The 14,509-nt window shown below is 34.9% G+C and overlaps 2 protein-coding genes across 6 annotated transcripts; both read right to left on the bottom strand.

The window, feature by feature from the left end:
* Positions 1-141: 141 nt before the first annotated feature.
* LOC111312940 (AT-rich interactive domain-containing protein 5-like) lies at positions 142-9,100 on the bottom strand. Of its 5 annotated transcripts, XR_016326258.1 has the most exons (16): positions 8,888-9,100; positions 8,066-8,444; positions 7,832-7,965; positions 7,683-7,722; positions 5,648-5,700; positions 5,438-5,483; positions 4,699-4,788; positions 4,374-4,496; positions 4,186-4,237; positions 4,035-4,101; positions 3,354-3,420; positions 3,160-3,210; positions 2,635-2,727; positions 1,922-2,277; positions 928-1,102; positions 142-800 (listed from the first exon to the last, which is right to left on the bottom strand). XR_016326258.1 is itself a non-coding variant. In XM_022913717.2 (14 exons), the coding sequence occupies exons 2-14, from the start codon at positions 8,426-8,428 to the stop codon at positions 2,173-2,175; spliced, it is 1,284 nt and encodes a 427-aa protein (XP_022769452.1). In that variant the 5' UTR covers positions 8,429-8,444; positions 8,888-9,100; the 3' UTR covers positions 1,853-2,172. The 5 variants fall into 5 exon arrangements, 3 of the variants coding, with proteins under 3 accessions (XP_022769452.1, XP_089597743.1, XP_022769455.1); XR_016326263.1 differs by having other exon boundaries at positions 142-1,102; positions 8,066-8,451; XM_022913717.2 differs by lacking the exons at positions 142-800; positions 928-1,102 and having other exon boundaries at positions 1,853-2,277.
* A 1,551-nt stretch (positions 9,101-10,651) lies between these two features.
* Positions 10,652-12,837, bottom strand: CDKB2;2 (cyclin-dependent kinase B2;2). Its single transcript, XM_022913724.2, has 8 exons — positions 12,514-12,837; positions 12,276-12,417; positions 12,090-12,151; positions 11,884-11,995; positions 11,682-11,775; positions 11,512-11,581; positions 11,282-11,420; positions 10,652-11,183 (listed from the first exon to the last, which is right to left on the bottom strand). The coding sequence occupies exons 1-8, from the start codon at positions 12,735-12,737 to the stop codon at positions 11,091-11,093; spliced, it is 936 nt and encodes a 311-aa protein (XP_022769459.1). The 5' UTR covers positions 12,738-12,837; the 3' UTR covers positions 10,652-11,090.
* Positions 12,838-14,509: the final 1,672 nt, after the last annotated feature.

Here is a 14,509-nt window from a genome sequence, read left to right on the forward strand (position 1 = left end):
TTTTATTTTTTCTGGAATTTTTCTTGTCTAAATACCAAAAGCAAAGATAATTTTATTTCGAATTCAGTACACCATCTTAACTGCTTTCTGATGTCATAAATGATAGATGAGCTTAATTAAATTTTAAATACTCACCCTGTGTGAATAAAAATCTTTCAAATTTTTTAATTGAAGGACTACAAATGGAAATGGAGAACATATGAACTTGAGGACCTGAATACCAAATTGTGACCTAATTATTAACACATGTCTATAATCAGCTGAACTTTGCAGGGGCGGCAAAGCTTCGTCTTGGCCTTCAAATAATCAACCAACTGGTGGTGGGATTATTTGGATCCTGAAGAGTAGTATCATCTTTTGTAATTTACGGAGTTAGGAATTTGGATAAAGCTGGAGGAGCTGTCCACGCAAAGTCAAGAAATGGACCCTCAAAATGGATGATGCTGGTTGCGACGTCGACATGCATCATTGTTTTCTTCCAATGAAGCGGTAGGTATCTCCACATGACCTTATTTTATAAGAAATAATCATCCCCAAACACTCTGCCCCATCATCACCTCTGAGAGCTGTGATTGTGAATGGCTGGGAACAGAAATAGTCAAACAAACCTCAGTCACCCTGATTGCGGTATTGACAGTGAGGGTGGGTTGTAAACTTTGATTGCCCTTTTCATCTTGATTCTCGAGACGTGTCCAAACCGGTGGCTAGGGTTTGGGTCCATTTACACCTGTTTTTGGGCCACAATTGCAGGGCTGCAGCACTGACTGTTAATTCAGGGACCACAACCACCTTGGTTTCTCCTGTGGTTGGTTTGTTGGTAATCAGGATTTATAGTTTGATAATTTTACGAATAACAAAAAATTTAATTGAGTTGCCCACAAAGATGACACGGCAATTTAGATCTACTTGGATAGACACAACACATACAAAGGATCTTTCTGTCTCCTTGATGATGTTTCCTTCTGAAGCCAAAGCTTTGTTTGTCTGGAAGCATCTTTAAGCCCTAAAACCATCTCTAGACCCTGGAGTTGTAGCTCCTAAACGGATATCCAACCGTCTTCATAGGTTATCCAAAGCATTCAATTCAACTGATGTCGTGCTTCTGCGAACAAACATTTATGATATTTCTCAACGTAAGTAATTTCTATTATCCCATAAGCTAGTCGCTAAATGGTATCTTGCCCTGGCCAGCATTGCTAATTGAGTGGGGGCATATGATCAGAATAATCTATTATATATAGATATATATATATATATATATATATTTTTTACATTAATTTCACACCGGAAAACTAAGTACATAAAAGATGTTATTTATTGATGCAATAGAAGTAATCGTTGTATAGGATGTTTTCTCTGCACAGCAAAAGTGAAACCAAAAATCAACAAAATTATCGGCGTGAAAAATACATAAATATCAATAATTATGAGTAGGGACGCAAAGGCCAGAATTAGTGCTGGCAAGGATACGATATCAGCTGGAATTCCTTATTTGTGAAAAAATTTTAATTTCTCTTTATGGTATTTGTATCTTGGGATGGCCTACACCTCCATCCTAAATTCTGAAATTCCTCCGAATCAATCCTCATCTCTTTATTCTTAAACTGTCATATGATATATACACTACAAAAGCAATGAAATTTGTAAGGGGACAATAATCACAACAACTACCTGCCTTTTATAAATTTCCAACATATGTGTTCATAATGGATTAGAAAAAGTTCATTAATTAACATTGCATCATTCATTCTTTATATATCTTAGCAAAAAAATTCAAGTGTCTTTTTCTTTTTATTACTATAATTTATAAATTATAAAAACTGAGAAAAATCAGGCTTATGCAAGTGATGGATGATCCAATTATCCATATATTGATTTGTAAATTAAGAAAATGTAGTCAAAGGGTAAGTTTAAATCCTACCCCTTTTCCTTTTGCAATTTCTCTTCCAGCGGCACCCGAACAGTTTGACTGCATTCTCTTTCCTTCACAATAGTGCTTTTGAACTATTTATTATTAAAAAAGAAAAAAAAAGTGCTTTTCCAATTGTTCAACAGGACCAACAAACGAAAAACGCAACTAATTCAACAATACCATGTTTACAGAAATTAGATTTCTCCTCAATGATTAAACTGCCTACACTAAAATTGATTTTGCGCCAAATGACACAAGGTTCAAACCGATCCCTGCTGGAAAGGGACCCGTACAAAGAGTCGACCATGCAAGCTAACAACAGCAGATGTTTGAAGTGGATCAATTCTTGCAGGTAAGGTCACAACCTGTAAACCACATCAAATAATTTCAAGAAATCGTTTACTCCATTTTAATTTCTGCTCCTTCCCTATTGTACTCAGTCGTACGTTTGTTTTCGTGACCCACACAGGGGTGGCCATGTAATACTAAATCCTAACTTTTTCATCTAGAATACCATGATAAACTAACTATAGCCTCAAAGAAACTAGAGAAAATTGAGAATATCAATGCCCCAAAAAGATTGGGTGCCACCTTTTTTTTTTTTTTTTTTTTTTCTATTTTCTTAATATTTTCTGGAGCATATACACTTGCAAACTTGCCAACATGGTCTAGAGATGCTGTGAGCTTTTTGATTTCCCCGGATTAGTAATAAAAAGAAATACCTTCTTAAAGGGCGTGATACCCCAGGGATTGTCAACTTGCTCTGGTTGACCCGTTATAACCAAACGTCCAGCAGGATCTGATTGAACTCGCACCTGGATCCACCAAAAAGCAAGTCCAGTTTTATATCCACCAAGATTCATAGAGACAAAAGCAAGATGGATTGTGAAACTCGAACATATTTTCTAATCACAAGTATATGAAAACTCACAGTTACAAATTTCAAAGGACAAAAAACTTTCCACGTATTTGAAAGTAGGAAAGCAGCTAAAATATTGTTGAGAAAGGACCAAAACCCCCATGAGTAGCCTACTTAATTCTAAATGCCCACGGTAGCTTAGGAAGATAACACAAATGATTACAAAAACAACAGAGACACATGAATTTTTAATATACTTATCTACGAGATCAACCACAAATACTTGGGAGAAAGACTATAGGTTTCAATGCCAACTGTCAACGATCATACCAATTGTTTATTAATTTGTATCAGGTCACTTACAAAGGATTTCAGGACAACTACATACCTCCTCACGCAGGAGCCCAGGGACCAGAGCATATACCTCAAAGCAATCCTTCTGCGCATTTGAAGGACAGCGAAACTACTCAGAACTGAAAATCCTAACACAAGTTACTCTGATACTGGTCATATTTAGCAACCAGTTTTGTCATAGCTTATTCTCTCAGTGTGTGCACTGGGTAGGAAAAAAGGAATACTTACTGTTTCACGCACATTGATCTTCACCCAATCAGCAGGTGATCCAACATCAACAATCTCTGTGATTAGTCTAAAGCATAAAAATTTGCATTGGTCAGCGAATAGAACAAAACAGCAATCAGGTTCTTTTGAGCATGTTTAAGATTTTTTCACTTTTTCCTGGGCCCAACATCCCTCCACTTTCCATTTTATGGTAGAGACATCAAGTATAATTATCATCCCATAACCATGATGGGATAGGGCTAATGTTTGACTATGGCCTTCCTAAAGGATGAGAAACATCCACAAAGAATTAAATGTGTCCAAATTCAGAATGGGTACTTGAACCTTCTACAGCTAAGGAAGAAAAATATTGGTACATTTAAAGTGACTTTGGCCATTTAAATTAGGGGCATGCTTCTATTGATGGGCTTGCACTGACTCATTTTTTCAAGGTGTTCCTAGAAGCAAAGAGTGCAACACGAATATATCAAGAATGTGGTTCTTTTAACTGTTCCAATTATGCCACTGTAAATCATTCATAAATTTATTTTTCAGACAGGAGAATCATTAATAAATTAATTCAACAAAATCTTGTTTGCATCTTCAATTTAAAGTTAAGATTAAGTAGAATGTAAATAAGTTTGGATAGAAGGAAACCCCCAAAAAATTTATCTTATAGCTAAGGGATCGACAAATATTAACTGCTTATCTGGTTCATGTGCAGATTTCTCAGCAAGCTCCATGCTTAGTGTCTTCTGCTTGTGCAAACCTGGCAAAGAAACCAAAAACAATTTCAGAATTCATGGCAGCATAGGTACATGGTAGGGAGAGATCTCTACATATAGCAGCATACCAATGTGTTTGAGATGTTTTTCACGCTTCGAAGTAGAACTCAAGCTCTTATCCTGTCCAGGGGAGTTATTTTTAAATAAAATTAAATCTTGTATCACTTTGAATTTTGCATAAAAAAATGCTCTAAAAACAGGAATACCACAATATAGAAAATTACAGATGATAACAAGGTTTAGATATTCAACAGACCTTAATAATGGGCTCGGTAATCTCACCATATCCAACAGAACGTTGAGCATGCCAACCCTGCATGGCACGGGCTGCAGCATCCCTGCGTGCCCTGCCTGACCCTGAGGCTAGGTAGCCACTTGACTGCATGGGAAACTCAAAAAACATTGAAAGTGAATGCTTTACCACAAATAGTGACAGGAAACAAAAGATTAGTATAAGCATTCAAATGAAAATTAGCTAACTTGTATGAAATTCAGCACAGTTCACATCAGCATATTTAATGGAAGATGAAAATTCATAACAGATACCATCACACTGTTGTAAAATATGAACAAAATCCTACCTCCTTTTCACCACTTGTATGAGGGAACGAAGAAGCAGGAAGTTGAATCTCACCATTCTCCCTCTTATACTTTTCATACTCTAATAGTGCCTGAACAACCATACAAGGATCAGAAATAGGAAACACAGCCTGAAATCACGCAGGTTTTGTTTAAAAAAAAAAAGAGTAAATCAATGAACTTTCCTTTTTATTTATTTATTTGGTGGTGATTATTAAGCATGACAGGAAAAGACTTGTTACGCTATAATGCAGACAAACAGATAATAAGGAGAAATACTGGCACTGCTATCATTTTGCTCATGTTTATATAGTTGTTTGGTTTGGACAAGCATGTCTGGGAAAACACTTGTTTCACCATGATGCTGATTATAAAAAAAAACTACACTAGTTTCATTTTAATGGTTTGAAGATCTGTGCTGGGGAGGGGGCAGGCAGAACAACTGCTCTGCACAACATAGATACAAGAACAGACTCTCTCTGAACAACTGCTCTGCACAACATGGTATTTTAAAAAGCACAAGGCACACATGTAACTTTTACAAAGATAATGCCTCAAATAATCCCCCAATATCATTCCCGGCACTGGAAGAATGTTATAGGTGCAATATATCATTTATTTCTTACACGATTCCAAGTCATGGAAACAGCATCTTCACATAGAAGGGTAAGGTTACATGCATTTGACCCACAGTCCACACAATGTGGAATCCAGTTAATTGTCCCAACTAAACATGCATACCTTCTCATAAAAAATGCGGAAAGTCCAAGAGACAGTTGTGCAGGTCCTGAGAGAAGGAAAGAAAGAGACACCAAGGTCAATCAAGAGACAAAAAAACTTTCATAAAATGCATGCCCCTTTAAAGTACTTTGTATCCATTAAGATTGAGACATAATTTTGCACCCAAAAAAAAAATGAAAAAAACAAAGAACTGTCCATAATTCTCCTTACTTCGGGGGGTGGAAAGACTCTCCCACTTGCCGCCACAACTTCGATGCAGTCACCTATAAGTATTCATAGTGTAAAAATTTTTCATATATTTTGATGGTGGAAAAGCAGGTAATTTACAATTTGACACATAAGAAAACTATCAACACAAGCATTATAAATCTGGTAACACATAAACCCAACTTCATCTTTTGCCAACCTTTAAATATTCACAAATTCATATATCATAGGCCATGACTAAGAATTTAGAGCAAAACATATAACAACCAGGTTATATTGTAAAAAATCAACAAATACATAATACTGACCTAAAAGTAATCCTAAAGGACATAAAACTCTTATATATGGAAACAAGGATTTGGGAGATTAAATATGGATTTGGTTTATCATCAAATTGTGAGGATAAGCATATATATCATATACACAAAGAGTTAATACCTCTCCAGAAGTCAATAATCTACACATATCATTAAATGCTTGCTCATGAATCACAGAATCACTTTATAGAGGATCATAATTAAAGCAGTTTCCTTGCTCTAATATGTTTTAAAACATTAAACTCAGTAAATTACAAATAATACACACTAGCACACAGTAAAAACCCAATAGAATAGAACTACAAAAAAGTGTGATTATACACCATTAAAGTGGGGTTTAGAAGAAAGTGAATTGAAAACACTTCTATCATGCAACATTTTTAAGCTCATATATTACAACATGGATATGACAAATAGGATTCTGCAATTGTGGTAATTTTTTGAAAAATGAGGATATGGCAATAAAAGAAACATGTATGCAATATTTTCCCAATCACTATTTCCTTTTCCCCTTGCCTTCTCTTATTATCAACTACAATAAAACAAAAAACCAAATTCTCAGACTTGGCATCACCAAATAAATTACAAGAGAGAGAGAGAGTCTCTTCATATTCTCTGGTCCTATTGTTGGATTCATGTCATACCTTTCAAACCATGAATACTGACATATTTTGTGGATATAAGAGAAAATCTCATATGTTAAAGAGTAAGATTATATTTTTCAATGGTACCACCTAATTTAACCATATCTATACTACCATTCTTATTTCCTCCTTAATTCAGTAATGGTTTTTAAAAGATGCCCAAAACATGAAAGAAAAGGGCACTTTAATTATTATATGGAATCTTGTTTGGAAAGCATTGAAATCAGATCCTAAAGAATGCATTTGTAGATATAGGAAAAAAGGTGAACTCATCAATTTTGTGCCCAAAATAGAAGCAATTATTTGATAGCAGAAGGGCAACTCCAGATATATTATAACATACATGTTGCCATGTTCATTCAAATTTCCAACTTTGGAGACTTCAATACATGCTGTCCTTCGTTAGCGGAAGAGGGAGAAAGAGAGAGAGAGTAAGCAAAAAAAGAAACCAAACAAATTAAATCCCAAAGTTAGAACATATAGTTTTGTTACTGACAATGCCTTAGCAATTAGTATGTCTTTAATTACAACATACATGTTGCCATGTTCATTCAAATTTCCAACTTGGGAGACTTCAATACGTGTTGTACTTTGTTAGTGGAAGAGAGAGAAAGAGAGAGAGTGAGCAAAAAAAGAAACCGAACAAATTAAATCCCGAAGTTAGAACATATTGTTTTGTTACTGACAATGCCTTAGCAATTAGTATGTCTTTAATTACTAAAACAAGGCTTTGCTAGAATTTATTTAATCTTATTCACCTTCCTAAACAAGTAACAGATCCAAACCACTTTACATGTAAATAAAATCAGATCATTAGTAATCTTTTACTTATTGAGGCCTAATATATGCAAAAGCTGTTAGCTAGGATCATGTATTAGACAAGAAGATTGAACCTCCAAAACAAAAAAAATGAGTGCATTATTATACACATTAATAAAATCAGATTGCATATCACCTCTGACTTGCCAATGGTTGTTACGTGAAAAACATAGTAAATACGAATAGCAAAGGGTGATTTAAGGGTTTAAAGAGAAATTAAAAAACATCTATCAAGGGTTCTAGAATATGCATGCATACCACTTCATAGCCACCCAATTTAATAACAGCTCTCCACAACCTACATCCAATGCCCACACACACACACACACACAAAGAACAAATTAGATTGTGAAAGAAAGCATACTTATAACCTAAGAACCCAAATCAAATGATCACTAAAAACTCACTTAAGGCAGTTTAGTGGTTCTCCATAAAACTTAGGGGGCTTGAATTCCAACGACCTATCCTTATAGAAACTTTCCAGCTCCTTCATGAATGCTGCTTGCTCCTCCTGTGTTCCAGCTTCATCAGACTCCCCCATCTATATCCCAAACAACAAAATATTGAGTTATGAAATGGATAAATAGAATTACAGACGCTTTTATGTCCATGCACAATTGGTTGGATGGATTTTTATGTACCTCAGGATCCAGCAACCAACTCTTTGATTTCTCCACCCTTTTGGGTCCAGATATAGGTGTAAAGGAAGGAAGAGGAGAAGCATCTCCATTGGTTTTCTTCTCTAGTGATTCAGCAGGAGGAGGAGCATCGCAAGAATTTGTATTAGCATCATTGGAAGATTTGTCATAAGGTTTATCCGGCAAAGCTGGATTATGACTCATATTAACATCAGTGGGCAAGGTTAAAGTCTTATCAGCAATTGCTTCATTGGTATTTTTAACCTGGGTGGGGAGCGGCGACAGTTGATGTTGGACGGCAGCATCGACGAGGTTATCTTGGGAAGCCTTTGGTAATTGCTGTTTCAACATTTCGGTATCGTCCATCTTGGTTATACGCAAACTGCAGTCTAAGAAAAAGGTTCTATTAGTGCATATGTTAACAAGAGACGACAGTAAAGGTAGGCGATGTGCGAAAAGATCAGTTGTGAAATCCTGCAGGTTATCTTCTTGAGTATAGCTACTAGAATTTTTGCATATACCCTGGTAAGAAAAAACAAACCCTAGCTCCCAGTTGGCTTAAAAAAAAAAAAAAAAGCAAACAAAAGCACTAATTCAAAAGAGCAACTTTCGTTTTGTTGTGTTTTTTTCCTAGTCCAAAGAGGAGGATTAGATCACATTTTAACGTTTATATATATATATGAAAGAGAAGAAGACATTAAAATGGAAAATGAGTGAAAAAAAAGGGGCGGTTTGAAAAAACGTTAAAAGAAAGAAGAGAGCAATATTAGTGTGCCCTAATAACATTAAAATTAAAGTAAAGCGTCGGTTGAAGAAAAAACTTGCCTGGTGCAGGATGAGGGTGGAAGAGAAGAAGCGGAGGAGCGTTAGGGCTTTGGGTAAGAAAGAGGTAATGAATAGCAATTGCAATAAAAGAGAGCAGCAGCAGCCTCGTCTTATCGGACTAACATAGAAAGTATCGTTCATGGCCGGCACTTACACCTCACCTGACCTCCCTTCCCTGGGATTCCAATTCCCATTTTTTCTGCTCTGCCAGCTAAGCCTCCAAATCCAGTTCTCTTTCCTTTTTTAACGCCGGTGGCTTTTTTTTTTTTTTTCTTCTTAATGAATTATTACTGCAACAAAAATGGTAAAAAATCCAAAGAGAGCAATGCAAATTGCAAAACCCAGGCCGTCTGCTCAAAGTAAAATACGAGTGAAGCTTCAAACTGCAAGTGCAAGGCTTACGCTGCTTGACCCATCTTCTTCCTTTCTTTTTACAATAAGAAAACCTCCCCCACTGCCCACTACCACTCTCTTCTCCAAGCCCATTTTTATATCCCCCCATATGGGCCGCTTCTCTTATCCATCCTGTTTGTTGTTTTTATTATTTCAGGACCAAACCCAACAACAGAAAAACCAAGCCCTTCATGCCAGCAATTGAAGAAATGTTTTTCTGAAGTAGCAAGAAAATATTCAATAAATCGGTGCTTCAATCCATCCCGGCATATGCCATGAATTGCTTCCTTTTTCCCAAGGGACTTTGCAATGAAATAAATAGCTTAATAAGTAAATATTGGATGAAGTGGAACAAGCTGTGTTTATCTAAAGGCAGTGGAGGATTGGGGTTTCGTGATGTTGAGTTTTTCAACTTAGCTGTACTAGGCAAGCAGGGATGGAGGCTGCTGAAAAATAAAGACTCATTTCAATATACGGTGATGCGGGCAAAACACTTTCCCAACTTACCGTTTTTAGATGCCCCCTTGGCTCAAACCCTTCGTTCACATGGCTCGATATGTCCCGTATTCGGGTCTGCGATGACGAATTGACGATCGGAATATGGCTAGGATATGGCTTGATAAATGGCTCTCAAATAATACAATTTTGGCCTCTCCAGTTAACCACAACCAGCCATAACCAGCCACAACTAGTGGCATAGCTGATAGAGCATGGAACCAAGTAGTGGAAAACTGAGTTGATCTATAGTATTTTCACTACTGAAAAAGCGGACCTGATATGTAGTATTCCACTTAGTGTGGAGCAGTGCTGAAAAAAAGGGGACTTACACGGTGAAGAGTGCATACGGAATCCTCCTTAACAGAGAAATAGGAACACAAGGGGATTAAGAACAAGATGAGCAAAATAATGGCATAGCAAGAAACAATATCAGGCCAAAGTTTTGGAATGCTGAGATTCAGATACCAAGCAAGGGAAGTTTGGGACGCTGCTGGAATTGACAGGGTATGGACAAGGCAGGAACACGAGACAGACGAGAGATGGCTGGCTAGTATAGTTGGACTAATCGACAAAAACAACTTTGAAAAGGAGTTGCTTGGTGGGCTATCTGGCATAGTAGGAAGTTAAAAACAATGAATGGAGGAATGCTAATACAACAGCAGGTTTGCTATCAGTTATTTGGAGGAATTCCGGGGAGGTCAACAGTCTAAAGAAACACGACCCAGGGAGCAAGGAAAGTGGAAAGCGCCACCATCTGACATGGACAAGGTCAATTTTTTATGGGGCTAACAGAAGCTGTTGGTGGACTATATAGGTGTGGTGATTTGTCAAGAACTGATTTGTAATTGTTAGCATTTAAGCAATGAATACATGTATAAAAAACTGATGTTTCGTTTTTTTTCTTTTTTTCAAAGAAAAACTACAATTGATTCTTATTCACATCAATTTGTAACCGTCTTGGGCCTCAAAATGTTAACGCTATGGATGCCTACTGTTAACAGAGAACGAGAATGAGACCTTCAAAAGTAAATTTCAGCAAACAAAGAATTTGAGGGATAACCGATAAGGTTCCTACATATTTCAGCAAGCAACAAATCACAAAAGTTCACAGAAGACACTAGTACTATGATGCTTGAGAGAAGCAGATAGGTTTCTACAACGCATCTCCCTGTCCCCCGGTGCAGTTCAAAGATAAGCCTTGTTGATATCGGCAAGCAACAAATCACAAAAGCTCACAGAAGACACTACTACTATGATGCTTGAGAGAAGCAGATAGGTTTCTACAACGCATCTCCCTGTCCCCCTGTGCAGTTCAAAGATAAGCCTTGTTGAGATCGGCAAAGTAAGGATGTTCCATAGCTTTTTTGGCTGAAATACGCTTTGAGGGATCATATTGCAACATTTGCTGCAGCAACAGATGATTTCAACTATCATCAGCCGTTGTGAATTAGAGGATGGTTTGAAATAGTTTTATGATATAAGGAGGTAAAAAGCCAGAGTTACCGATAAGAGATGCAGCCCATCGCTATCCAGATCAGGAACAACTGATGACAGACTCTGAGGGCTCCACTGGGGGTACTCATGCCAGTTTGGTAGTGAGCTGACTCCTGGCCACACTTGCTCATTTGGAGTACCCAACAACCTGCACGGATGAAATTATTAAAAATGAAAAATAGAAATGAGTCACCAAAATAGGGGATGTAGCGAGACAGAGAGGCATCATCATAATAGACCTGAAAATATGAAGAAGCTGCTGCAGTTCAGAATCTCCAGGGAATAGGGCTTGTTTGGTGACCAGCTCGGCTAGAATAAAGGGGTTGTTTAGCAGATCAAGTAGTATTAATATGAGAAAAGAAGAAAGAAAAGATAGGTGAATAATCAATGTAGAGATACATAGTAGTACCAAATATGCAGGCCACAGACCACATATCCACAGCAGTTGAGTAATGAGTAGCCCCCAAAAGGACTTCAGGTGCTCTATACCAGAGTGTCAATATCTGAAAAACATTTGCTAATAAAATAAGATTAATAGATAAATGATGCTAGTACCAATACTAGTAGTGATGGCAAAATAAGAGTGTATATGTATAAGTGATGTGAGTAACCTCGTGAGTGTACTTCTTAATGGGAAGAGTAAAAGCACGAGCGAGGCCAAGATCAGCTATTTTAAGCGTCATGGTCTTTCTATCCATGAGGAGATTGTGAGGCTTAAGGTCCCTGAGATTCAAGGGAAAAGAAAGAATTAAATTTCAACATGAAATGAAATGGGATTCATTGGTGTAAAGAAAAGGAAGGGTTAATTAAACCAAACCTGTGTAAAACTCCATGGCCGTGGCAGAAAGCAACACCTTTGCATAGTTGGTACATCAAGCTCTGTTTTTGACATAGATGATTCGCATAAATGGAAAAACAAGAAATTAGATGTCAACTCTGCTTCTAATAGATAGATGGCAATTGTGTGACAGAAAGAAAGAAAAGAAGGGAAAAGATGGGAGACCTTGACAGTGTTAACAGGAATGTGGTCTCCAGATTGGCGAAAAGAGCGGATGAATTTCTTGAGATCAGTGTCCATGTACTCAAAGACCAAGTAGAGAACCGTCTTTCCTTGCTTGTTTTGCCCTTGTTTCACATCCATCAATCTGAACGTGAATACATTAAATTAAATTAAATTAGCAGATGGAATTAAGGAAAAATTACAATTACAAGAAGAAGAAGAAGAAGAAGAAGAAGAAGACCTGACAATATGGGGATCCCGAGAGAGCATGCGCAAGATGGAGACCTCACGGAGAGTGGTGGGAGGAACGCCTTCATCGTCCTCGTGGAGACGAGTCTTCTTTAGGGCCACGATTCTCCCAGTCGCTCTCTCTCTTGCTCTATACACCTTTCCGTACGTTCCCTCTCCCACCTTCTCCAACTTCTCGAATGCCTCCATTGCTGACACTTGCCCTTGCTTCTCCATTTCTTCTTTGATTGATGATGGTTTTCTCAAAATTCAACGTTTCTCTCTACTTCTCTCTTTTTGAGATATCTTTTCTTGTATTATCTCATCACTGACTCAGTTATATTAATATAACCGTCGATCAGGAAATCAAATTAAAATAATAATAATAACAAAGCCGTTGCCCAACGGATCTTTTCTGCTTTTTTGAATTTCAAATTCCTGTATCCGGCGCCCCCACTTTATTTTCCATATTTGCGTCCGGGCCTCTCCTTTATTATCATAGGATGATTCTGATTTTTATTTTTTTGTCATTTTTCGTCTATATATATAAATATATATTTTATTATTTATTTTAATTATATATGTATTACATTAATAAAATTATTATTTAATATTTTAATTTAATAAATTCACATTATATATTTATTTAGTTTTTTATCATTTCTTTTATTTTAAAAAATATATATTAGATAAATTTTATAAAAGAAATAGATTTAGATATAACAAAATAATTTATATCTCATTGTCCAATCTAATATGTACTAATTTTTAAAATATTTGAGCTAGGTTGAGGTTTTTTTTTTTTTTTAATTAGAGTTGAGATAGAGGTAAGTTTAAAGTACTTTACTCTATTTCGATGTATATTTAAAATTATAGTTTTAAATATTTTTACTTTTATATTTATATATGATATATTAATAAAATTATTATTTAATATTTTAATTTAATAAAAATATCATATTTACACATAATTAAAATGTAATATATCTATCTATTATAAAAATTTTACTTATTTTTATTTTGTTTATCCTCATTAAAAGTGTCGTATAGCATTCATATCTCTTTTTTTTTTCCTTTATTTTTTATAACTTTTCAATTTTTTAAGTTTTTATTTTTTTTTAAATTTAGATAAATTTTGTAAAAAAAGAAACTATATATATATATATATATCCATGTGACACCATAATTTAGTTTTTTTTTATTTTTTTAATTAATAAAATCTTGTAACAAAATGAGATAGGAAATAAAGATAGTATCCGATAAATTTTGATACAACCCAGTTCAATAGCAAGAAATTTTTTTTTTTCAACTTTTTTTTATTAGATGAATATTGTAAGAGATAATGTTCAAATAGCACCCCATTTATTTTATTTCTTTTTTTGTTTTTATTTTTTTAAAATTTTTTATTAGATAAATTTTATAACAAAATGAATTAATTTATTATGATGAAAAATTAATCAATATTTGATAAGTTTCGATCCTTCTCCATTTGACACGATCATTTTTATTAAAAATTTATAACGAGTCAAATCAAATTGGTTTTTAATTTAAGAAGGCAATGATGAATTAAAATAGGATTTAGAGAACTTTACTCCAAATCACCTCATGGTATATATAAATATATTATTATCTATTTAATTTTATATTTATATATATTATATTAATAAAATTATTATTTTGTAATTTAATTTAAGATATTAATATTTTAATTTAATTTGGATGTCTATATAACACTTGATGATCTCTTTTCCCTTTTTTTTTCTTTTTTTGGTTTATTTTTTTCCTCATCATTATTTTTACCAAATTTTATTTAATAAATTTATTATTTAATATCTTAATTTAAAAAATTTATATTTTAAACTCAATTTGAATGTTTATGTAGTATTCAAATGAGCTCCATTTTCTCTTTTTTGTTTTTTATTTTTTTATTTTTGTTTTTTATTTTTTTACTTTCCTTTTTTGTTTTAATATTTTTAATTAAATTAATTTTGTGAAAAAAAAAAAGGTAA

The sequence above is a fragment of the Durio zibethinus genome, chromosome 1, assembly GCF_047325235.1.
Source record: "Durio zibethinus cultivar Kanyao isolate XHJ-2024 chromosome 1, ASM4732523v1, whole genome shotgun sequence".
Taxonomy (NCBI): Eukaryota; Viridiplantae; Streptophyta; class Magnoliopsida; order Malvales; family Malvaceae; genus Durio; species Durio zibethinus.

Bases quoted from the DNA above. Each gene is read 5' to 3' on its own strand.
- LOC111312940 (XM_022913717.2), bottom strand. From the start codon at position 8,428: ATGGACGATACCGAAATGTTGAAACAGCAATTACCAAAGGCTTCCCAA. The intron at 3,421-4,034 runs GTTAATATTTGT...TTTATGCTTTAG, and splicing joins GCACATGAACCAGATAAGCA to ACTAATCACAGAGATTGTTG. The intron at 2,278-2,634 runs GTATTTCTTTTT...TGTGGTTTACAG, and splicing joins GTATCACGCCCTTTAAGAAG to GTTGTGACCTTACCTGCAAG.